We start from the raw sequence: 23,705 nt of genomic DNA on the forward strand, positions 1-23,705 counted from the left end.
GGCTGGGGATCACATCGCATCGCGATGATGGATTTATGCGATTGTGTTTAGGCGGGAGAAGAAGTTCTTCGTCCGATCTGAGAACACCACACTGCATATTGGAGATCTGAAGTGGCTTGAGAAAATTCCGTGTTCTGTCTCTAGACCCGAGGGCCCCGGCGTATGTGAAAAATAGAAAAGATCTCCTACTTTCACTTAAAACCAATTCACATGCAGGATAACGGTCTCCGTAAATTGGTCGATTTAGATTTTCTTTCACTCTAATGCGTACCATATTGCTGATCGCAGAGCGATAGAAGAAATAACTTTTGTATTTCATTCTCACTTCATGTAACCGTCCGTTTCTTCTTATGACTTGTGTTCAGGAAATATTTTTTAATATTCAATAATTTATTTTATCTTTACACGATTTACGTATATGGCTCAAGTTCGTCATCACATTATTGCACTATCAGAATTAGTAATACTAGCGCATGTCAAATTTGGCATGGGAAAAAAACTGAAAGCAAACTTCCTTCTTCGTGTATTAGTTTTTTTGTTCCTGTATAAGCTTTGTTTTCCCACTTAGAGAGTTTTTACTTTCTACATAGCTTAGAGTAGCTAACGGTTCGCTTAGTTCGCTCAAGAAATATTAAGTGATTATAATCGAAGCATATGTATGTATGTATATATATATATATGCTTTGATTATAATCACTTCGATTATAATATGCTTCGATTAAATATATATATATTTTTTTTTTAACAGTACATACCTCAGGATGTGTTTTTCATACATTAATATTATTACTAATTTACAAGAACCTTAGAAAATTCGTCATAAAAATCATTCAAACAGAACACATCACACTACATTCTTTAAGGACAAGCACCACACGAAAAATAAAATTCTTGGTTACATTTTATTGTTTTTCACTTCTTGCAGAATACATCGGAAATATAAAACAATTAAGATCTTCTTGGCAGTCAAACAAATGGGAAATTAGAAGCATTTCGAAACGTTGTAACTCGGTCGTTGTAACAGCACGTGGTTTTTGGAAAAATATGAAAATCGAAAATACAAATAAAATCATCCTCCTTTTTCGAACGAGGGTCAGAGACTCATCAGTGGTAAGCTCGTCTGCGGGAGTCGTAGTAGGCCCAGTACACGATGTTGAATAACAAAAACGCCACAGGGAAGAGAAAACGGCTGCACACGTCCAATCTCTCGGATCGAGAAGAGAACTTCTGGAGATACTTGAGGAACAGATTGACGTTCTTGCGATTCTGCTTTGTGTTGCCGTCCTTGGGAGAAAAACAAAGAAATAAAACAGCAAATATGAAATTAGATACAAGTCATTAACGGACACATCGAATTGACTTGTCGTTTTATCATACTTTTACTATGGTTTATTTCATAAAATAACGATCGTTCTGTAAACGCAGCATCCTAAATAACCTCTCTTTCTGGGGGTAATACGCAATACTTAGACTTAATTTGGAAACTTGTTAAGGACGGGAGGAACACTTTTAAACAGCATTTCAACCGCAGGTGAGTAAGCCGGGCTCATTTGACAGCGACAAAGTTTCCTGTTCGGAAAATGTATTATTTCTTTCAAAGCAGGCAGACTTGCTAAGAAACCGTACGGTTGGAGGCACAACACACATGGTCTTGTGGCCTACACCTTGTCTTAATTGACTAGCTACGTGTAATGCAAAACATCCATTGCCGTTTACTTAAATTCTCGTAGGTCCTTATTTGCAGCATCATTTTACATTGAATATATTACCCAGGCTTTATCAGCCCAGGGGGGACTTTTGGCCTCGAGCACCACATGTCGCCACTGGGCACGGTCCTCTGCGACTGTTGGCCACGTTCTGGTCTCCAGCCCGACAGCCTGCAGGTCTTCCTTCTCCTGGTACGCCCATCTCCTTTTCGGTCTCCCTGGCGGCCTCCCTGATCGGGATCGGGCCTCCCACACTTGTCTCACAGTCCTTTCGGACCCATACGGTACAGGTGCCCAGCCACTGAAGCTCCGGGCTCGCAGCTCCATCAAGACGTCTGCCCAGTTGTATAAAGCGTGTATGGCAGCATTGGATCGCCTCTTCCAGACTCCGTCTGCCATGACCCTTCCATAGATACGTCGTAGCATCTTGTTCTCGAATACTCTCAAGTGATCGGCTTGCCTCGCCGTGAGAGTCCACGCTTCAGCGCCGTAGAGGAGAACAGGCCTGATCAAAGTCTTGTATAGTCCCACCTTTGTAGTCCAAGACAGCAAGCGCGAGGCGAAAAGGGGACGCACCTAATAATAAGCCACATTCGCAGAATTTACCCGACTCTGGACATCAGCCTGAACTTTGTTGTCTTCGGTCACGAAAGAACTCCAAGTACCTAAATACCTCCACCCTCTCCAACTGTGCAGGGTGAAGGTGAAACTCTGGATCTTGAGCAGCATCGCGACTCATACAAAGGTATTTTGTCTTCTCGGCGTTTATCTTCAGGCCAACTTCTTCTGAAGCATCCTCGGTAGCAGTAACCAACGCCACTGCACTGCGTCGTCTCGTTGATGCGCCATGACGTTCAGGTCGTCCGCGTAGCCAAGAATGCTAACTTGCACCCCCATTTCGACTCCACCTGCCACTTGCCGTGTTTCTAATTACTTTTTCCAACACTAGATTGAAGAGAATCGGAGAGAGTACATCACCCTGCTTCACACCGGTCTGTACTTGAAACGGGTCAGACAGGTCACCTTCTGCTTTGACTCTTGCTAACCAGCTACGCACACCTGCACCATTTTTCGGAGTTATCGAGGAATTTCCCAGCTCTTCTAACACCTGCCATATGTTTGGGCGTATTATTGAGTCATAGGCTTTAGAAAAGTGTATGAAAATATTATGAACTTCCATTTTATATTCCCAGCACTTTTCAAAAACTTGGCGCAGCGTGAAGAGTTGGCCGATTGTGAAGCCATCTGGTAGTCACCAAGGCACTCTTCTGCATATGTTGTGAGGCGCATTAGCATGATGTTTGACAGCAGTGAGATGCCCCCTATAGTTGCCGCATTCAGCCTTATCTCCTTTCTTATATACTGGGGTGTTCAGCGACTCCTTCCACTCGTCCGGCAGCCGTTCTTCTCGCCAGATCATCAAGATGAACCGGCGCAGCTGCTCCAGCAGGACGTCCCCACCATTCTTCAGGAGCTCCGCCGGTATGCAGTCTACTCCTGGAGCCTTATTATTTTTCAGCATGCGGATAGCACGAGTAATCTCACTAAATGTTGGCTCTTCAATAAATGGTTCAGCAGTTTGATAAGGAGTATAATCCTCCGATATTGACGTTCCAGCATCGACATTCAGCAAGTTCGCGAAATATCTACGCCACCGAGCGGGAGCATCTTTTGAGTTTGTTAATAAATTTCCACTCTCATCTGTTATGGTTGCCACTTGTGTCTGGACACCTCGCATGGCTTTGATCGTCCGGTACATCTCCCGTCCATTATTGGTCACCCTATTTCTCCGGGTGTATTTACTAGCCACTTTCTCATTAAGATACTTCTGCTTTTCCCTGCGTAGACATGTATTCACCACTCTTCTCATCCTCTGATATGCAACTTTCTTCCTGCTATCCGCTAGGTAGTTTAATAGTTCTTCCCTTCGTTTCGCTACAGCTTCTTCACACTCTTTATTAAACCATGCTTTTCTCCTGGTCTTTCTTTTCCCCACAGTTCTCGAGGTAGCTAATGCGACCGTATTTTTGATGGTGTGTCCCACATCCCATCCTGATCATCCTCTTCCTCCTGTAACTCCCCATTTATAAATTAGGGATCACTAATCGACACCGATCAGAAGCATCAGTAATAGAACTTTCTCTCCCTCTCCCTCTCTCTCTCTCTCTCTCTAGTGGTGAACAGCAAACCACGACAACTTATCATTCTGTTCTTATACATCAGAGATCCTTGTATTATTCATTTCATCTGTAACATGCCTGTTTGGAATGGCACGTAGCTTCTAGTTTCGTATTCTTGAGTCGAAGTAACTTCTCTTCAATAAACATTTCAGCTTTGGGAAAAGAAAGTTGTAGGAAATAAATCTTGTGATAAAAGGCTAGTGAGAAACTAATAGGAGGAGATTGGATAAACACTTCTAGAACTGGGTGGCGTGAATGGTATCCACCTTTACCTTCGGTGATAAAGTGCCTCTGACAGAAATTAGAATTTCTGAATACAGTTTGATTCGTCAACTGGTCTTGGTAAAGAAACGCTGATGAAGTAGAATGTCTAATCAAACAAAGTTATTTGAATTTTCATCATCGAAATATCTCTGAACTCTGTCTTCTCATTTTCAAACACATGCACACGCGCGCGTGTAGATCCTTCTTTTTGGTAGAAATCACTAGGAGGTGTTACCGAACATCCTTTGTGGTTTGCCACTTTGATATCGTTATTGGTCCTGTAGAAAAATATGTCGGATATTTTGGATCATTCTTCGTAAACGTTAAACGTAAAACACTGCATAGTCAACTATTTACCCTTTTTCATCGTGCACGTTTCGATACTTGTACATTATTCCATTCTCTATCATGGTTTCGAACACGATCTACTTGGATGCATGCTGGCAGCTATCTTTATTCAGAAGAAAACTTTTAAATTCATTTATTAAGAAATCCATAAAATTCTCTGTTCTTTCGCACAAAAATAATGTGACATTTTTATAAGTCAATAATCAATCATTTAGATTTGTTTTCATATTAGTCTCGATTCAATATATATGTGCGAGTTTTGAAACAAAGATCGTCTTCAAACGAGATTTGGCTTTGTCGTGAATGGAGAAAATCTTCCGTTTGGCGTGATATTAGATCAATCGTTTATGTCCGATGACCAAGTTGTTTGATCCAAGGAAAGCGGCGTGAAGGGTGGCCACGAACATTCTATCCATAGAAAAAAATTACAGCAAGAAGAAAAATACTTCATTATTTGTACAATTTTATCGTACAACTTTATTAAAAATAAATAAATAAAAATATTTAATGAAGAATATTTATAGCGAAAATCCTCTCGCAAGTTACGCAATGCGGGATAAATAACTCCACAAAAAGTGAGAAACACGTGCTTGCTCCAAATGGAATAAACACACAGAGTGCAGTAATATGATGCAACATCGAACATCCACTGGTAATAAAATGGGAATTTTTAATTCTATTTGTTTCCAGAACTACTGCGAACAGTTGCCTAATATCTCTCATGAGATATCGTAACTTTCATGATAAATTTTTAATTAAAATAAAAACTTGCACGCACAATTCCTTCCTTATGATTATATCCTCAAGTTTATGTCCTTGAATTATGAGTCCAGTAGACTAAGCCAAAGAGATGATCGAGGCACTCCTTTACTCAGGAAGAAAGAGACAAAGTTTAAATAGCAGTAGTTTAATTATTCAGATAATCGTTCTTTTGGGAAAAATCGAGTATTTGCATTTGCAGAAATTCAACAGAACACTACCAGGCACTTCTGAAAAAGTGCAACCCGGTATTCCAAGCAAAATAGCAATATTGCTGATAGGTCAGTTGATATTAGACTTTATATATCGGAAATGGGACAGATGAGTTCCTACGGTTTCTGCCAGTCATGAATGAAATGTTTCATTTCAACAGGTTATCATTCACAGGGAAAAAGCACATCGAAAGCCTGTTATTCTGAATTTGTCAAACTTCGACGCTGTCAAATGTTTTGAGCAAACTTTCATTGGCATAAACACTGTACACAGAACAACTGCTTGTTGTTCAAATCATCTTTTAATAATTGTACTAATTGTAGTCATATTTATGAATTTAGGGAAACAAAACACACGTGTTGAAAAGATTATTTTACTGATTATTAAAAAAATAATTGCAGACGTACATGATCACGTTATGCGCCAGATATCTTATTAAAATAACTTTATATCTTTCGAGTTTCAATAATTTTTTAAAAAGAAAATAAAGTTAAGAAAACATCGATGTATTTTAAGCTTTTTAATAGATTACCTTGTCTGTTGCTTCTTCGATATCGCCCTTCTCTAGAACAATTTCGGTGCCTGTCTTCTGATTGACGGACATTAAATGAGTGACAAGAATGCTCTGTAGGAACGCTGCGAACACGAGGGTGAAGCAACCTCCCAGCCAGATGTCTAGGGCACTGGTAGAGTTGATCAGGGGAATATATAAGTTAATGATGGTATTCTGGATCATCATCACCCCTAGAATGGCGAGCAGCAGCACCAGACGGAGGAGGAAAACGTCAGGGTTTAGCCAGAAGGAGAACCAAGAGACAATAACAAGAAGGATGAAAGGGACGTAGATATGAGTCATCAAGTATCCCAATTTCCTCTTCAGAAAAAGTGTTGCCGCCACACGGCTATAGTTTCCTGAAAGAGTAATAAATGTTAGCCAAGATTTATGATCCTTTTATTCCGAGGATGGCATTTTTACTCTACAGAAGTAACACCAGTCAAACTATGAAGATTATGTAATGCTATCACACCAGCAGATGGTGTGACAGCGGGACATGCCATACAGCGGCGTCGCCTTCGCGCGTATCTTAGCAGCAGTATTTCTAACACTTCAATGAGTACCAAATTTATTCTTTTTCAGAATCATGTACATCTACAAATATAATTTAATTCCTATTTTACGGTTTTCTCAAAAATAACTAAAACTTGAATTTCCCGTAGTGAAATCTTCTCTCTCTCTCTCTCTCTCTCTCTCTCTCTCTCTCTCTTTCTCTCCATTAAGACTAACGTACTTGCTAGTGCATGCATTACCACCAAGAAACGTGCAAGACAATAGTCTCCATCCGAATATGTTTAAGTCATGGGAAGATGAGTAAAGCCTCGCTGTTGTACAAATGAAAACCTACCGGTTTTGACTTGAATCATTTCTTCATGCTGCTCAATCTTAGCTACGGTAAACTCTTTGATGGCCAGAGAGTCCGAGATGGCCAGGGCGTTGGAACTGTTCCACTTGATGATCATCGCATTAGCGGTTTCTGAGTCTGTGAGGAGGAAAAAAAACTGAACTTAATGATGTATTGCGAAAATATTCTGGAAGGAAAATAATAAAACACGAGAGGGGAGATAGAGCTTAATTCATTTAGAATTTCTACTTAAAACACCTACTGTCCATTGTACTATGGTTGTTAATTGCGCATTTTCTTTGGATTCGTTTGCCTGTTTTCTGGAATGAAAAGCAAACCCACGTTTCCTGGAATAAAATCCTTCCACATCCACAAAAGAGCGGCTAATTCATCTTCAGTGAAAAACCCTGTGAAAGGTTTTTCGTTTCTTAAACTGGCATTCGATCCCACCTCTTTCCAGTCGACTACGTCCGATTGGGCTGTGCTGCAATGGCGCTGGGAAACGAAGAGATTGGACGTGATGAGTTAGTCGCTGAAGAGAGCTTGGAAACGAAATGAATCACACCGCCTATTTTTATTACCTAATTTATAACCGTTTTGTTAGCCAAACGACCATTATTAGTGCAATGTGAATTTCATACTCCGGTAGCGGAAACTTATGTATTTTGTAAGCTAGTTTAGGACACTAATAAACATGGCTGTGGAATTTATGAATAAAAAGTGACAGAAAACAAAGAAAAAGGATCAAGATTACGAAAAATAAACATCGGATATCTATAATCAAAGAAGGTATTAAGAGCCGATTGGGACGAAGTGGTACATTGACATGGTGCAGTCGTGAAATAATTGGCTGGGAGTGGAAACTCAGTCAAAACAATGAAAAGGCTTCTGCTTTTTTTTGTCCTTATAGTTTTTGACAAGAATCCCAGTTGCACAAGGTTGTAAATCTCCTATAGTTAAATCCAGTATAGATGGGCTAAGAATTAAATAAACTCCATTGCAGTAAGTAAATGAACTTTTTAAAGCCACCATTTAGCAGGGTGGTCTCATCCTGGTTGATGCAATGCATCTCCTATCGAAAGACATTCATTAAACATCCATATGCATGGTTGAATTGCAACCAGTCGGTTGGAGGGGGTAAGTTATCGGATCGATAGTTCAAGATGGCATGTTCTATGGGAGATTTAAAATATATTTTAATCGCCACATTTTTGTGCTTAATATGAATCACGAGAAAAGCAAATAAATATTTTATTCCACCGCTAAGATAGAAAGTGACGATTTAGGAGAATCACAACTTTTAATTTCCTGAACATTTAATTTTGTCTTCTCTATTGTGAATGAGAGTAAACAAGAAATACGTTTCGAAAAATGCTGCAAGAGTTTTATATAAAAAGTGAGAATTGAAGATCCTGGTCAGCATGAGATTTAAATGACTTAGAAATAAATAAAAATTAATATCCTCATTCGAAAAGTCCTTATCGAGGGTTGTAGCATCTGTAGATCACGGAAGGTGTCTCTGGTGTTCTGGATCAAATAGACAGCATGACGTCCCATAGGTCGGGCATCGATCGAGGCACCACTGGCGTCGACCGGTGGATGCAGCGTTTAGCATGATCACACAGATGTTTAATGAGATTCAAATTAGAATTAGGCGACCAGGGAAGCACACAGAATGCTTTGAATGCACAATGCGAGCCTCGTGACACTGGATGTTGTTTCACTGGAAAAGTCCAAATCCGTCTCAGTAAATGTTGACCATGTAGGGCAATACCCAGTCCAAAACAATTCCCAGTTAAAAATCAGGTGTGCTAAGTGAAGATGAGAAGACCTAATGATGTCAATGACAACAATCTCTATACCAAAATAATCCCCACCGTACTTTAACGCCAACCACGCATTTCGGTTCGCCGAAAACAGGCTGGCTGGTATTAATATTTCGGCTCATTCGTGTATAACCACGGAAGCATGTTGTATGTGTATATAACAAAATGAAGTAGAGGATATCTGGGAAGATACGAAAACAAGCATGATCAGTTCTGCAAATAAGTGCTACGACAAACTAGAATATCAAACGAATTTGGGCGATTAATGAGATTTCGTGACTGTGAGAAGAAAAAAGAAAGACTAAAACTCATAGATAAATATTCTTAAATATAGCAAAATTTAAAAAAAAAACATAAATATTCTTAAATATAACAATGATCAAAGCAAACAAACGTTGATAGACTCCGTAAGCACCCAAACTCTGAGTGGCTGGTACATGAATCAAAAAATGTACAGAAGCATGACTATTAAAATAACAATGAGTTATAAATCTATGCCGTTTACCATGAAAAACACTGAAAACCAGAGGCATAAAATGAATAAAAAATATCTGTAAATAGAAAGCGTGCCAGTATTGAAACCGAACCTTTTGCGATACTCACAAAATTATCAGAATATGAGCATATCAAGAAATTCACCAAAAGGGACTTGATGAAATAGCAAGAGAGTTGTCTTCAGAGCTGTTTAAATATGGAAGATCAAATCTACAAAGAAGATTAGATTACTATTCGGGTATGATCACCAATGACTGACTAACTGGAAAAATAATCCCAGTTCAATAAACATGTAGTAGACAAGAATAGACAAGAAAAATTACCACCCCCTTGACCAAATTCTATCAATTTTTATTAGAATTTTGTAAAATCGAACAACCAGAATATATGAACACTTTATCGGAGATGAACATGCTGGATTTAGGGAAAAAACCCGATCTCCTATTGCTCATATCTTCGCTTATGCAGAACTTCAGAAATAGCTTAGCAAAAGAGAAGTGAGTTTTTTTTTTTTGCTGTTTTCTTGATTTGCAATAAACATTTGAACTAATTCTAGTAATTGAAAAACCTACTCCTTATCCTACACGATAGATCGCACACAATTATGAATAATATCAGAGGATAACACTTGGAATAGCTCACAATGTATCCGGAGAAATTAGTGGGTCAGGTGATAAAAGGCAGATAAAAGGACCACTCCAATGGAAGACCAGAAATAATGTCGTTGCAAACATTGAAAACAAAAAAAACATTAAACATAAGCAAACTTTGAAGCCAAAAGTTGATAAAAATCTTGCGCACCAAAGATACGAATAACAAAATAATCACGACGTAATAACTTCGGTGGTGTGGAAGGAGTTTGGAGAGTTTCAGTTTCTTTGTTAGTAAAGAAAAAAATGAAAAATAAATAAAATTTAAGAAAAACTTATTTTTGCACAAGAATTAACATCCTTAAGTGTAGACGCAAACGTTCTTAAGAAAGAACGTTTAGAGCTTAAAATAAAAAAGGACTTACAACTTTCCACGTTAAGGGAGCACTTCTGCACATCGAAAGGGAAGTGTGTGTGATCCATCAAGCACGAGGCGTGCAGACTCGCTCTGAAAAACAAAAGAAAGCGAAGGGTTCACTTTACGAAAGGAGGTAACTCCTGTCGACAGGATTCAGCACTGCAATAAATAATAAAACAATAATGCACCTTCCCGTATGTGAAAAGTACAGATTGAGAGGTAATTCTTAGATCCATAACAATAATAATCTCGCAGATTTTTGAAGTGCATCCTTCTGCTCACGAACGTGCACTAAATTCGCCAAACGTAGTAATTTTTTTTCCAGAAACCAGGAAAGTACATTGACAAGAAAACATTACCTTGTTTTCGTCATCATTTTCCTCAAGAAAATTCAAGATTTACCGCGACACATCCTCGCGATACCATTTTGTGAGGGTACTTCACGTGAAGACTTCTTTCCTAGTACTCGGGTGAAATAAGGAAGTAAAAATCCAGACTGCACTTTCGTCTCTCGCATAATTTATTTCGCCAACTGCATTCAATTCAGGTTCTCCATCCTCTGATTCTTTACAAAAACAGAGAACTGTTTCCCAATAGCGCTGCACTGCATCATTTCTTCAATTGTTAATTCTCCATGGCGTCATTGTCTTAAAGAAAAATAATAACAAAATAAAATAGCATCAGACAGATAAATTTATGTCTGATGGTTACTCATTCGAGTGCTGTCGAGTGAGTGGCATTTTCCAGTTCGTCGGTCACAGCATTTGCCACATAAATGGGAATGAAATCGTCAAAGTGAACAAAGGGGAAAATCCCTGTTGGTTTTCGTTTTGAGGATAACCTAAATGCTGCTTTAGTTAGTTCTAACAACGTTATTCTTAAAAGTTAAGTAAAATATTACTAACGAATGCCTATCGCTTAAATTATTCTTATCGTTTTTAAGCAACCGTTAAATTAAATATAGAAGATGAAGAAGATATTCGGACTTCGTTTTCCATGAATGGAGGCAAAAACCTACCGATTTACTGCTGTCATTGCTAGATCTCGGTTTGGATGACACAGGAAGGAGGATTTCATTCAATCAAAAGAGAAGCAAAAATTGAAATCACGTGTGGTGATTTCAGTTTTTGAGTTTTCGAGTTTCCTGCACCGTGAAGTGCGTGTGTCTACATGTAAGTGTAAATGAGGAAGTTGGTTCGAATCCTAAGCTGAGCATGGGTGGTTGTCGTGAATAACCGGGAAAGGAAGAGAGGATTCTTAGTGTACTTCCACTATTTAGAGATTTAGAGATGAAGAATAACTAGTACAATTGATACATCGAAGCCTTCGGAAGGCACAACACCAATTGTTTAAGCGTAAATCAGGAAGTTGGTTCGAATCCCAAGCTGAGCATGGATGGTTGTCGTGTGCAAAATGGTAAATGAACTTCGTCGCCAAGTGCGAGACCACCACCTCTGATGAATGCAGTCAGAATGACTTGAAAAAGTTTCCTATTTTGTCTTCAAAGTACGTTTCAGGATTATCTAATTCTGTTACTGTGCGTTATTATTAATATATGTATCTGTGATATATTAAAGTCCCCATGTATATGATTTTGCATTAGTTGTGAGTGAGATTCATAAAAAAGCAATAGGTTGCATTCGGTGGTAATCTATCCTAGCCAGTCACTATTTGCTTCAAGTCCTATTGATAGCAATGAATATCGATGTTCAATTCCATTCTTTAAGTGTGGCTGATTATCTAGTATGAATTATCTTAAACGTTGTTCCCCAGGTAGAGGTCTAAAAAGAGAACAATGGATATTACTCTTTCTTTAAACTTATCTACCAGTTTAATCATCAATATAAATCCTGTATTACGATATATTAACTGGGAAGCGGGGCATTCGCGGTGTACTTCCATCTCTTCACAAATGATGAATAGCAGGTAGTATGGATACCTCGAGCCTTCTGGAGGAACAGCACCAGCTGTTCCTTCAAATATTCCGTATGAGCTACTCGATTGTATCTTATGGAATATGATGCTCACAAACCGTAAAATTGTATGAAAAATCGCAAAATCTTGACAGAGATGTCCACATCGCGTTTAAGAACAGAAGAACAGTTATGAAGCTATTTCGAGTCTCAAGAACATTAGAACTCAACCTCGCCCTCTGGCAGTGTACCCGGTTCCACAAAACGAGTTCTGGCAAACACAGAGAGCATTTCCACTGAAAGAAGGTACCTTCTTAGTTAGAAGAAATGCCAACTAGACCTGCTAGGTGATAGATGACGTTCATCGTCTGGTCAAACATCATCATCATCCTGCTTATTGAAGGCATGAAGTGGCGAAATCAATCTTTGGTCTTAAGAGAGGGTTTAGGTTTCTGTCCCCCTCTCTTCTCCATGCAGGGTGAGATACCGATCTGCGGTACCACTTGTTTTACTGTCAAATAGTTAATCAGTAAAACAGGTGGTTCCGTAGGCTTACCTGTCATTAACGGGTCAGAAGGCTTCTTGTTCAGTTGGAGCATAATCCCGCTACCAAATACGCTGGCTAGGTCGTGCCAGGAGATGGAGTCCAAGTAGTGGCAAGCAGACTGGTCGTTATCAATATGGATGTCATGTCGAAGAGTCTGTCTCCTCTCACTGCATGTCCCCACCCTTTTCCTCCCATCCAAAATGAAATGAAACAAACAATGACACTTCCATCGCGATAAATATAACTCTCCTTGGAAAATTAATCCTATCAGACAAATAATATCATTCACAATATTCAAAAAATACCAGAATCCCTACCAAAAAAGAAAAAACAACTCACTTTCCCATCCATTTTACAAATGTCTGTGACACAAATTCCAAACTAAGCGACACGCATCTCCCCTCTCTTCACAGAAACCCACATCGCAGCTACCTCAATCACAGTCCAGTTTCAATGCCCAAATTACACACCCTCAATTTTGCTACAAGGTAGCATCTGTGTCTTTTTACTATCTAACATTGCCTGCTAGAGAATGCCAACTTCAGAATCTCCTGCTTTTTACCTTCTCTGGCTCAAGGTTTACTTGCCTCATTACACATCCAATATGCGTAATTATTCCTCTGCAGTAATTCCGGCTTCTCAAATTCTGGAAACCACTCTGACCTTTTCCCGTTCCTCTCTATGTATCTTTTGAACCGTACAGGTCATTCCCCCCCCCCCCGTCTTGGCAACGCAAGCCATTGTCTCGTGGAAGTCTCCACTCACATGGAACAAACACTCATACAGACCCTTTAGCATTATAGAGGCACCAAGTGGGATGACCTTCGTAACTGATCTTCCCTTTCATAGTCTGACTGCTCCTCGTCTGACCTGCACTAAGCGAATCACAGATATTATACTCTGGTATTCAGACCCTCATCTCCCCGGAATTCTCGTCGACTTTACAAACTCAACTTCAACAGAATATATATGAAAAAGTTGAAAAAAAACTCAGCTTTCTGCAGTTCGCTAGCATCAAGAGCACTAGCTTCATACTGTGCCTATGCAGAAACGCAGAGTAAATGTAAAACCACTGTCAGCAAATCCAAATACAACTTCATAAAGTTGTATTTGAATTTGCTGGAAACTTGTCTCCTGTTCAACTGGAAGCCTTGCCTTCTGGTTCTTTACAGATGCCATCGGATACAACTTCTGCTCACCTACGCTTTTATCCAGATGGCATTACTCTTACACTATACAAAGATATCTCCTGGAATGATTCATTTTCTTCACCTCTTGCAATGATAACGAAGGCAGTCACCTCCTGGAGCACAATGTAATCAAACATTGTGATCCAGAGCAGGCACTTCTCCTGTTCTGGGTCTTCAGTTTTCAATACTCAGCTGGCACTTTTCCCAACATACGAAGGCAATCGTATATTCAGCATATTAAAGAGGGAGATAAAAATGCTTTCCAACTATCGACCAATTTCCATCACCTCAATCGTCTCCAAAATAATGGAGAAAGTTATCAACTCTCAACTTCTCTACTACCTAGATACCACCAATTCATCAAAAACCATCAGCATGAATTTCCAAAAATCTAGATTCACGTCTGATCTCTTAGTCTACATCCATTACAAATGGACTCGCCCCATGGAAACGCGAGAATAGAAACTACTGGCCAGCACGTACTTTGACAATAAACAAAAATGCCACATATTACACGACATTTTAAAGAAGCCTCGTAAATACTTAAAGCTTAATTTTACATCATGTATGGTCTGCTTTCATCAAAAATACAACTGCCACGGACCTAGGATATAACAGGCGTAATACGACAGAACGTGAGAGCAACAACAAGTAGCAAAGTTTCAAAACGCATACAGTAACGAATGTGCTGTTTGTATTTTGGTTTATCATTTATGTGCTACAGTGGTGAAGTTATAAAACATTGTGTAACACGTTTCTGTACCAGTATCCCTGACGATGTAAGGCTTCTTACGACTTAAAACACTTGTCGGGTTTTAATTGCTTATTTTTATTATACTTTTAATTACATAATAATGTAGTCTCAATACCGAAAACTTCCCACACAATTACTAAGCCACAGAAAGTTACGTTGGCACAAATTGTTGTGTTCTTCTGTTTATTGAAATGATGGTACTCACCTGACGCTGTAGAGAACATCCCCTGATGGCGATATGAACACGAATTCATTGGAGCGGACAAAGTCATGTTGCTCACTTTGCCTTTCGTTATTGAAGAAGAGGTCGGGCGTCCAAATATCTGAAGATTTCACGATGGTGATCACAGGAACACCGGCTTTATCGTCAAAGGTTAATCTTGTATCATTCCACCCTTGACGTAAGTAGATCTGCACGCCGAAGGACTGAAAATAAAAAAAAAAGAAAAATTCATTGACATTTAATGAGAAACGGTTGTCAGTAAAATATGTAGCACGCCTGTCTTCAGTAATAAAAAAAGTTGAAGCTTTACAGAGAGAGAGAGAGAGAGAGAGAGAGAGAGAGAGATGGCGGGTAAAGGAACAATGTGCTCTACCCGTCTGACATATTTTTGACAGCACAGTCATAAAGATGAGGTTGTTGTTATCTGTATTTCAAAGACATAGCTGCTGTGTAGTACGAGTATTATCGCAATATAATTCCAGAGCCCCTAAATTAAGATGGCTGAAATGGAGGTAAGACGGGTTATTCAAAAGAGTTCAAATCTTCTCACCATTGCTTCGTCGTCCACGTTCCAGACATCCAAGATGAACATGGAGATCTTCACCTCGACGGGAGTTCCTGCAATACGAAACGGGAGATGAGCAAAAGCCCGTTGCCAAACAGGATAATTTATAAAATAATAAAATTCAAGATTTCTATCGATGTAAGAAAACAAAGCAAGTCAGTACAAGAGTTTCCTCTTACATAGCAAAACGCGATCTCGTCTTAGCATGCTTCTGAATGACGCTACTCACCTGTCGAGCCGTCGGGTCTGATTCGGTTATCATACTGGCCCTCTTTCAACATTTCGGACACAATTTTTGTCTGCGGATCTTGGTCTGCCCTGAAAAGAATTCGACGAAAAGCCATGAACAGTGCTGCATTATGTTCGGCTCCGCTCCCTCCATCAACTCCCATGTAGAACAGACCTTGGATTATAAAATCTGATATTTTATCAAACTAGTTTTCAATGCTTATTTCTAGAAATCAACGCCGATTTAAATTCAATGCGGTTTTCTCCACGTGCACTTTTCTGGTCTTAAGATGCCCATTTACTAAATTTTGAGTACCTCAAAATATTTATGCGAATTTGAATTATTTACTGTATGATTTATTTACTAAATTTTGAGTACCTCAAAATTTAGTAAATAAATCATACAGTAAATAATTCAAATAGTAAATAAATAACTGACAATGTAAAAATTTAAAAATGTGTTGTACAGTTATATTTAAAATGAACGCATTAATAATAAGGAAAAAGAGACTTTGGGCAAAATATTAATTCCCGAAATCAGCGGTAAAGGATTTATGTGTGCGTGCGTGCGCGTGCGTGAGTGCGTGTGCACTCACTCGTACTTTTGTTCTGAATATCCTGTAAAACATAGAGACCAATATCTTTCTCAAAAATAAAATAAAGTAAAATCAAATTATTCAAAAAATATCCGTTCATGTGAAAGAAAAATTTCAAGTCGCGCTTCTGCGGAGTGCCGCCTATTGTCATGTTTAGCGAAAGAGTGTTAACTCTGTGCGAGGCTGAAAAGAAATTGAAAAAAAAAGGCATAAAAAGTTCCTCAAGCCGGTGGATGGAACGGAATTAGTGGCAGCCTTTCGTCTACTCCACGGCCATGAAATTTTCACAAGACACCATTTTTATTTATAAGAAATAAAATGATGTTTAATTATGTAACTTTAATGTGGGTTCATCGGTCGATTTTTTTGAGTTTATGGAAAGAAAAACCCGAGTTTGAACGTACTTTTCAGGCAATAATATATAGCGTAGAAATATGGACCACGAGATGGTGGTACTTCTCAGCCGTCTCTTCACTGAATCGTGCTTAAAATTAGTGATGGTTTTGGGCTAATCATCTTTGATTAGCTACCAGTGGAGCTGAACGTTCCCCTCAGTCTCCTGAGGTTAAACAGAACTAAAACGGCTTCAGAACTTGAAAGATTCACGATGATGGCATCAAATGAACTTGAATACAGAACAGCCCAATCCATTGGTGTTCATCAAGATCAGGAATGCGGAGTTAATTTGAAAAAGCTAATGATGACGAAACAGTTAACCTACACACAAACGTTTCTCCCCTTCATGCAATGGACGACTGGAGAGTAATGAGAAAATACTCAGAATTTTTTTTTCCCTATGGTATTCTAATTTATTTTTACCCTTTTAAACCGTCCACCTCCACAATAAACCCAGTTTGGAAAAAGATGTTACTAGTGTTCAAAATGATGCAAGTGTCCAACTTTTGTTCTGTAATTGATTTCACTACATTAATTCTCTAAATTGAATCTCCAAATTGATTTTTCTCTCTGAGAACTTTATGTACGTTTTTTACAGTATTTATAATCTTCCAAAAATCACCTTTTAACACTTTTCAAATTTGACAAAACACAGAAATCATAGTTGATTTAATTTACACACATATTTGTTCTTACTGAAGTACTTTAAATTTTTTGCATAGGTTACTGTTTCCTTGTTGTAGTAATATTGCAAATGTGATGTGAATTGATTTAAGATTGAATAAAAGAGGGCTCTGTCGCAGTGCAAATTATGAATCGAAAAGAGAAGCTCAAGCTTCAATCCCAACTCAGACTTAATACATTCGTTTTATATTTGTTTAAGATTCTTACAAATTGATCCATTTTGCGGTGGTAAAATTGCAAAATGCCACTTTCTCAGTATCAGTGTTCACGATCTGGACAACCGCAAAAATAATTTTGTCTAATTGGTTTTGTATCTCTAAAAGTTTAAAGCTTCTTAATACCCATTTTGTAGACGGCCAAATGAGTCACTCATAAATCTAACTGCCTCCTCTTGGATGTTGGACTTTGTGGATTAAGTCAACCGAGTTTAATATTGAGTTCACTGCCAGCCTGGTCAGCAGAGTGGTTAGCATATCCGCTCTCCAATCAGCAGAACTGTGGGGGATGGATGTTTGAAAAATCCCACTCTGGATGAGCTTGTATAGCTCGTCATTTTCTCAGGCTAGCCTTTAAAAGATCCCTTTCTGCCTACTCCACATTAACTTTACTGTAACTGATGCAGCAAATATTTGAATGAGTTACGTCATCCGTAGAAAATTTAAGATTTTCACGCAATCCTCGTCGGAATTCAAAATGTGTGAGAGCCATTGGATAAAATGTCTGTGTTATTTCCTCCCCAACTGACTTCCTCGAGACGTTTATTGCAAATTTAAATAATAAGTCACAAGCAACCCACCGTCACTAAAACTGCGTACAGCACTTGCCGTGAAACGGTCTACGACACGAGAAGAGAGGGGGGTTAAATTAATTACGCGTGCCAAAGAGATAATTAGAAACATCACAATGTGATAGACTCTTCTAGTAGCGAGAGAGCACGAGCAAGCCATCCGCTGGCCGATCAAGGTCTGCGTGACGTCAGAGGTGGCGTGACAGGAGACGAGAAACACTTCAATTGAGAAAAATTAAAGTTCGAGGCTAATGAAAGAAAAACGCCTTTAATCCTGTTAGCGACAGCAGAACACAAAGCTTCCTGTTTGGGTCGAATCCATTCTCTTCGGAGTAGGTGCATTTCCACCTCCCAAAAAGGGGAGAACGAAATATACATCATGTTAAGAGAAAACTAGGGGATAGGTAATGGTTTCTTATTATAAATATCTCTGGTGGTCTTTTGTGTTCCAGTTTGTGTAAATGAGAAATATTCCTTGTTGATACAAGAAAGGAATGCAAGAAACATTCGATGTTGTTTTACATAAACCAGGTGTAAAATTTAGTGCCAAGGAACAAAGGGATTGATAGTTTTAATATGTGCAAATCTATTTTTCATCCCTAAGATGCCAAAGACGTGGAAAGCGCTGAGAGTGGAAGCGATGACGTGTGCTTCAGTCTTAATCCCATATAAATAAGAGGAGCGCAACTGTTAACAGGGAGCCTCCTCTAAGCCAGTGGTTTTCAAACTGCTGGGTTCCTCCAGAGGAGGCCGACACCCTTTCTACTGACACACAAATCAATGGTCAATATTACTGTTTATTTTCGAGCACAACTCCCGCACGTGCTCTATTTTCTATCCCCTTATCTGAGTATAACAAAGCAATAAAAACACTTGTCCTTAATATACTAAATTCCAAATTCCAACTGAAAGTTGTAATTGTTAAAATAAATATCCTTGTGTACTTTATTACATTTAGTTTGGTTTGAAACTCAATTGCGTACTATGAAGGAACTGTATTAAGATATTTGGTTTAATATTAGAGTGTGTTTTGCACGAGCTAAACTACGTTTGATAGTTTAATATTGAATATTTCAGCGTTGTTGTTGAGTAGAGATATTGCGGTGAAGAACAGGCAAGGCAGATGTTTGGGCCTTTAAATAAACTACTTCTTACAGTTAGTATTTAGCGCCATTGGTTTGTTTGCAGCCACATGTTCTGTGTTTTTCGTGTCTTTTATAGAAGAAATATTTCAAAATCAATAGGCTTAATTAATTTGGTGACATGTTCTTGTCATTCGATACCAGCTATAATAAATAAGGTTTGTCAGACAGTTTGTCAAAATCGGTGTCAAGTTCACTTATGCGAAAAGCACTACGATGTAATCACGAATGCCTTCATCTTCTTATATTTTATCAGTTATTCCTTCTTGGCCAATTCCTTTCACTGGTACTTCGCTTGCGTTTTTATAGAGGAGACGGCATTTTTATGAGATTTTACGCATTTTTATATTACGTGAGTAAAACAAACCAAAATATCTCCCTGAAAATCTGTTGAACAATGTGATTTGTAGAGGTATTCGCAACACTTTGCTCTCCTCACCTTCTTCCTCTCTCGAAAATTCTGCTCTGTAAAATTGCTCTGAACCGGAGGTTTGCTCTGACATGTGGGAGTGTCCGAATCAGAGGCGATTCCTCCATCATCCGACACCACTACACTTTAATTTAATCTGATTGTATTGAATTTCTCACATGATATTTAAGTGACACAGGAAACGACTGTATTCCAACTTTTCGAGAAACCGCTTTAAAGATGAAACTTGTAGAAGCGTTTGCGCATCAAGAGGATTGGTTGGCTGATTGGTTTGTGGTTCACTGGTGCACGAACAGCAGCTGTCATACTGTGCCATTACTAAAGTTAAAGCAGATAGCAGGGGAGAATGAATAACTGAGAGTTAATCGTGCGTTTTGCACTCCGCTATTTTCAAGGATTCAGCGATATAAAAACTGCAGTGTTTTCGTTCATTATCATCGACGTATCGCAACCTATCTAATTCGAAGGAAATCGGTAGGCTGCGATACGTTGACGACCTCCCTTGATGAAAAGCAACAATCAGTTGACAAATGGTTCTTGATAATTATGTAATGAGAATGGTCGATGGTTCTCTGCAATATTTGCCTTAAGAGCCAGTGTTGTCACTTGAGGCTATCAATAGCACTCCCGCAAGCACTTCGAAAGGGATGATGTTATCACACGGTGCGTATGATTGCCCTCTCCGTTCCTGATATTGGCGAAACAACGAATTGTGCAAAATAAACTAAAGGTAACATTATCATATAAGAAACGCAAAGACCGAAGTAGCTAATACCAAAAGTGAGTGGGAGAATCCTACTGAAAATGGAAATCCAGGCGGTCTCATGTGCAACTGATCAGCGAGAAATTCAGAATATCCTAGCCTTAGCAAGTACACTTTTGGAATTTCAGATCAGATCTTTCTGCGGTGCCCTACTATCAAACGATTTTATTGATCAGAAAGATCTATAAAACTATTTGTAAGTTGAGGATGATCTCACAAGCCTAATCTCAATAGTAATGGTTACGGGCAGTTTAGGATTAGGAAAGAAAAAACAAACAATCAAGGTATTAGTAGAAACAGTAGCTTATGTTTTATCAAACAAGATTATATTTCAGTGGATAACATTCTTTACCTGATTGTGAAGCAGAGCACCAAACAGATCAACATCCATGGCGAGAACAGAGCATTCATTTTTTACGATCTCTCTTCGCTTGCTTGTTGGTCCCTAGGGAAGACAGAGAATCGTTGCCTACTCGTTTATATTAACAGACACGGTAAACTATTTTACAAAATATAATCAGATCAAATTCAGTGTTTCTTCTTAGCCGTCAACAACTGCCGCTTGCTGTCGACAATACTTCGAATGACGTCTTTATTTTTATCTTAGATAGCACAAATCGCGTCAGCGTTCTGGACAATTTACTTCTGACGTCGTTTCCTCGGTTTACACGTCAACATCCAACAAGAAACATGGAATTTGGGTCGCTCTCATGCGGTATAATTGCACGTGGAATACGTCCATATATAATTAATGCCCTCTTACACAAAACAGTCCACCTTCGAGAGTGGGGATGTATTGCTCTGAACATACTTCTTCATCCTTCCTAAGATTGTCCCTTTCAGTTTTATATGAAGTGGGCGTTTTTCTCATTACTTACTTATGAAAGCAATGTGAACTATCATAGCAGAAACACTCCTTCGTGCTCCGAGCATCCATTTCACGAGATGCCGTTAGGGTCAGGGTTACGTTGAATTAAGGCAGAAGCAAGATTGGCCACGAAGCCAGCCCCACATACGTCAGCTGATGTTGAAACATTACTTTCATTGCGTATATCCGACTTTCTAAATTGTGGGAATGGAAATAAAAATGATAATTAGCATATGCTTTATTATTTTTTGTTAAAGGAACAATGGTAATGCTTCTCGGTAGTCACTCTGGCTGCTGTTGTTCCACGCATTCGCTTGCGACAATCGCATACTCCGATTTACTTGAAGTCGTAGTGGGCGAAATCACAGGTATCCTTATAGCAATAAAAAAAAGCAGCGCACTAAGAAACAATTTTTAAAGAACAATCAACTCTCTCTCTCTGTAATGAGAACAGCTCAAGATCCATTCTTCCACCGTGAAAATGGAAAAGAGATTCAGGAAGTATATCCCGATCCGATTATAGGGGTCGCTTCGATCAACTCGGGATATCAGTGCCTAATTCTGAGTCATCAAACTACAGAACTACGCGATGTACGTGTGCTCAAGAGTTATACAGCGAATGCTCTTAAGAAAAGCTCAAATTCACGAAGAGAAAGAACAGAAAAGCAAATTCTTACATGAAATCCGCACGTTAGGGCCGCCTGAAACAGACCGTTGCTTTCTTGTCAACGTTGATGTTTTTATAGTGACCTCCGTAATCAGCGGTGCAATGGAGTGGCGATTCTACTGTGCGAGCTATGCGCAGCGCGAATAAAGTTGACGCCCTTCTTACGAGGGTGGTGTACACGGGCTCTTTGTACTGGCGCTTACGAATGTACAGAGGGGATTTGTTCTGTCTAGAGAAGGCTGCCACTTGGAGGTCAGATAAGGTTACACGACAGCTGAAGATCCAATTGGCAAGTTTTTCGCATAGTTTCCCATGTCAAAGTGGCCTTGTTTCAGTCGACAGCAGTTGTTTGTTTCTCTTCTGTGTTATTCGGTATTCGTTCTGAACACACACGCGGGATGCACCATCGGGAAGACTCCGAAGGGAGCATGGTAATGTCTGGGCTTGAATGCAGCGATCACTGCTCCGAGATCAATCCCACCTGACTCTTTGCAGTGTTTTCAAACAGAAATACACTCTGCTGTTTTCAGTGTTACCTCTTTTTTTCTCTCTCTCTCTGTCTGTTTCTCTCTCTCTCTCTCTCTCTCTCTCTCTCTCTCTGTGGGGTGGGGGGGGAGTGTATGCGTGCACTTTTATTAGCAGCAGATTATTGAGAGTATATATATGTATATGCAGACATGGGTGCAGCCAACTGTTTCTCTCTGTCTCCCTTCCTCGTTTATCTCGTCCTTCTTTAATATAGAAAATGCACTTCAAAGAGGTGGTATTATATGTACACATAAATTAAGGAAATAATTTGTTTAGCCTGTTGTTAAAATATTTAGCCTGTTGATATGTTTAAGAAACGTATCAGCAGGCTAAATTTATTAATTTATTCCTTAATCACTTGCCCACACAAAGCACTATCATGTTGTAGGTCGTGAACTTTCACGTGTGGGGTAAACATATAAAGAAATGTGTATATATGCATTTCTGAAGATGACCTTGATTTAAATGTCGAAACCTCGAATTTTATTTTAATATAATTAACGTAAGTTCTCTAGCAAGGTATTGTGTCTCCATGATTATTCATAATGACTGTTGATCACCATATAACCTTGGAAGAAAGAATAAAGCAATCACAAGTTCCTCTACTCTTTTCACAGCTGATATGATGTTGGTGGAGAGCTACGCCAGCGTTTATCTCTAAGAAAATGATATCAATGCAAGAAAATTAAATCTATTTCAATAAAAATTTGAAATATAATAATATAAACTGTGTAATGTTTTGGAGCATAAACTCCAATAAGCAAATTTAGTATGAAACACTAATATAGAGTGCATTGTATTTGAGACTTAGTTTTCTCATAAACAAAGTCAAAATATCAGTGCAGCTATCTTATAATGATAGTTGATTCCAAACAAGAATTCTCACTGTTAAAGCAACTACCAGCAACTCTGTCCACTAAGAAGTATTCGGCAGAGGCTGCGTTTGTAGCTTTGAAAAGAGATAATTACAAAGGCAGCTCAGCCAGATTAGCAGATATAATGAGTTGAATGAAAAAAAAACATTATAAAACTGTATTATAAAATATTTAAGTATCATCAGATACTTAAGATAAGTGTCATTAGATAAACAAAGAATAAAAACAAGTGAAATGAGATTTATGAGAAGAACTGCAAAATACACATTATTAGATCAAAATAGTAACGAATACATTTTAAAAGAACGAAAAAAAAATCAATAGAAGAAAAACTAAACAATTATAAACAA

The 23,705-nt window shown here is 38.8% G+C and overlaps 1 protein-coding gene across 2 annotated transcripts; it reads right to left on the bottom strand.

The window, feature by feature from the left end:
• Positions 1-883: 883 nt before the first annotated feature.
• LOC150109736 (glutamate-gated chloride channel-like) lies at positions 884-22,101 on the bottom strand. Of its 2 annotated transcripts, XM_090409924.1 has the most exons (9): positions 21,963-22,101; positions 20,770-20,862; positions 15,621-15,709; positions 15,377-15,444; positions 14,809-15,029; positions 10,207-10,289; positions 6,874-7,008; positions 6,003-6,382; positions 884-1,284 (listed from the first exon to the last, which is right to left on the bottom strand). In XM_090409924.1, exons 2-9 carry the CDS (start codon positions 20,826-20,828, stop codon positions 1,105-1,107), a joined length of 1,215 nt encoding a protein of 404 aa, XP_090266050.1. In that variant the 5' UTR covers positions 20,829-20,862; positions 21,963-22,101; the 3' UTR covers positions 884-1,104. The 2 variants fall into 2 exon arrangements, with proteins under 2 accessions (XP_090266050.1, XP_090266042.1); XM_090409916.1 differs by lacking the exon at positions 21,963-22,101 and having other exon boundaries at positions 20,770-21,925.
• Between the last annotated feature and the right edge of the window lie 1,604 nt (positions 22,102-23,705).

This window comes from Typopeltis vanoorti, chromosome 2 (assembly GCF_054136105.1).
Source record: "Typopeltis vanoorti isolate ZY-2024b chromosome 2, IOZ_Tvanoo_1.0, whole genome shotgun sequence".
Lineage (NCBI taxonomy): Eukaryota > Metazoa > Arthropoda > Arachnida > Uropygi > Thelyphonidae > Typopeltis > Typopeltis vanoorti.

What these genes read in the sequence shown, in the direction of transcription:
- LOC150109736 (XM_090409924.1), bottom strand. Translation starts at nt 20,828, where the DNA reads ATGAATGCTCTGTTCTCGCCATGGATGTTGATCTGTTTGGTGCTCTGC. An exon ending in CAGACCCGACGGCTCGACAG is followed by an intron (nt 15,445 to 15,620) that starts GTGAGTAGCGTC and finishes TTCGTATTGCAG; the next exon opens with GAACTCCCGTCGAGGTGAAG. An exon ending in AATGATTCAAGTCAAAACCG is followed by an intron (nt 6,383 to 6,873) that starts GTAGGTTTTCAT and finishes TTACTCTTTCAG; the next exon opens with GAAACTATAGCCGTGTGGCG.